Genomic DNA, 2113 nt, shown 5'->3' with positions numbered 1-2113 from the left:
GAGGGAAGTCTCTGTGTCTATTTTATTTCAGATTTGAAAGAGAAGCTTGACTCAGTGGGTCCAGTCTATAATGCCATTGGTTTTGTCCCGGAATCCCAGTTTGAATTAATCTGGAAGGTGGCACCTTTCCAGATGTGCTGGATGTGTCTCAGAAATCCCATCAGAGGCTGCTCTCTGATTAGTGGATCTGCAGTGCTGTGGGTGGGGTTGGATTATAAAGATGCACAGGGTCAAGAAAAGAGCAGAGTACTCTGGAGTCTGCAGTGGGTGCCTGGCCGTGCTGGGAGGCAGAGAGCCCCCCACAACTGGCCCACTTCTAATCCACATCTCATCCATCAAGATGAGCCTCAGGAACCCACCCTCCTTCCAGCATCTGGCCATGCAATGCCTACTGAGCAACCCATCCTGGGCCATCTTTGCCATGGAGACTCTGCCGGTACTGGTCTTCCTTTCACTCTTCATGGAGGTCTATGCCAGGGCCCACACAGAGGTGCTGAAGGCCCTGGTCCAGGCCTGGCCCTTCCACTGCCTCCCCCTGGGGCACCTGGCAGAGTCTCCAGACCTGGAAACCTTCAAGGCTCTCCTGGATGGGCTCGACCTGCTACTAGCCAAGAAGGATAGCCCTAGTCGGGGGAAACTGCAAGTGCTCAGTCTGCAGAAGGAGCACCCCAACATCTGGACATGAGGGTACCCTTCGATGGCCCGTATCACTTCTCCAGACATCCTGACTGACAAGCCAACAGAGAGCCACTGCTCAGGGATGACTAAAGAACAGCCCTTGATGATCACCATGGATCTGACCATCAAAGATGGCACACAGGATGCTCTCCAAGTCCACCTGTTCCACTGGGCCAGGGAGAGGAGAGAAAGAGTTCAGCTGTGCTCCAGGAAGCTGCAGATTTGGTCTGACTCCATCTCTGAAATCCAGAAGGCTCTGCATGTGGTGAGGCTGGACTCCATCCAGGAACTGGTGGTGAGTGAATTCTGGAATCGAGAGACTATGAAGATCTTTGCCCCTTATCTCAGCCAGATGAAGAACCGTCACCTCCTGAAGCTCTCCAAGATGCATGCCGACTTCTACACTGCCAGCCAAAAGAACTCTTGGTATTCCTGGAAAATTAGGGCCCATCTAGGCCAGCTGCAGCATCTCTGGGAGCTTCATGTGCACGAAGTCCTCTTCCTTTATGGAAAGCTGCCTGCTGTCCTCAGGAGCCTGAGGCCTTTGAAGGCCTTGTCTCTGAGCACCTGTGCACTGCAGGAGGCCGACCTGAGGTGTCTGTCCCAGGCTCCCTGCACCAGGCAGCTCCAGCACCTGCAACTGACCAGTTTGTTCATGGATAACTCCAGTCCTGAGTCCCTGCGAGACCTGCTGGAGCAGGTGGCCAGCACCCTGGAGACCCTGGCCCTGGAGGACTGTGCCTTCACGGATGCCCATCTCTCGGCCATCCTGCTGGGCCTGAGCCAGTGCTCCCAGCTCCGCGTCTTCAGTGTTTATGGGAACCACATCTCCATGGCTGCCCTGTACAACCTCCTGAGCCACACGGCCAGGTTGGGCCACTTAAGCCGAGGCCTCTATCCTGCCCCTCTGGAGAGCTACCGCCCTCAGGAGTGGGGGCTAGGGAACATCGACCCTGAGAGACTTGCCCTGGTTCTGGCAAGCTTGGGGCAGGTATTGAGAGACTTGGGGCCAACCCAGAGTGTCCAAATCTGTACTGATTTCTGCCATCACCAGAACAAGTGCCAGTTCTACAGCCTGGGCCCAGATGGTTCCTGGGTGCTCACAGAGGAGGGGCTTCCCAGCCTTTCTGCTCTGTCTGTGTAGTCGGGCTCCTCTCTTCTGGAATCTCTTCTCAGCATCAGAATAAAAGCCATGACATAAGAGCATTCTCCAGGGCCACAGACCCAAATGTTCAGCGTGGGTGGAAGAGACAGGGCTTATTGAGCAACCTGAGCAACTCCCTTTTTACTTAAGACCCCAGCTCAGTTCTGCAACTTAGGCCTTGACCTAAGCCAGCCACAGACAGTCCTGGGAACCCTGGATACCAGGATGTCGAAGTATCTGAAATAACCTTGCACAGACAATCCTGGGAACCAGAGATGCCAGGATGTCAAG

At 54.8% G+C, this 2113-nt stretch overlaps 1 protein-coding gene across 1 annotated transcript; it reads left to right on the top strand.

Annotated features, from left to right (window-relative positions):
* Nucleotides 1–697: 697 nt before the first annotated feature.
* Nucleotides 698–1822, top strand: LOC138803100 (PRAME family member 8-like). Its single transcript, XM_069986936.1, has one exon. The coding sequence runs from the start codon at nucleotides 698–700 to the stop codon at nucleotides 1820–1822; it is 1125 nt and encodes a 374-aa protein (XP_069843037.1).
* The last annotated feature ends 291 nt before the right edge of the window (nucleotides 1823–2113 follow it).

This window comes from Dipodomys merriami, unplaced genomic scaffold, assembly GCF_024711535.1.
Source record: "Dipodomys merriami isolate MVZ:Mamm:240054 unplaced genomic scaffold, mDipMer1.0.p SCAF_333, whole genome shotgun sequence".
Classification (NCBI taxonomy): Eukaryota; Metazoa; Chordata; class Mammalia; order Rodentia; family Heteromyidae; genus Dipodomys; species Dipodomys merriami.
The sequence above is the reverse complement of the archived record's forward strand: the minus strand, read 5'-3'. Positions and strand labels throughout refer to the sequence as shown.

Bases quoted from the DNA above. Each gene is read 5' to 3' on its own strand.
- LOC138803100 (XM_069986936.1), top strand. From the start codon at position 698: ATGGCCCGTATCACTTCTCCAGACATCCTGACTGACAAGCCAACAGAG.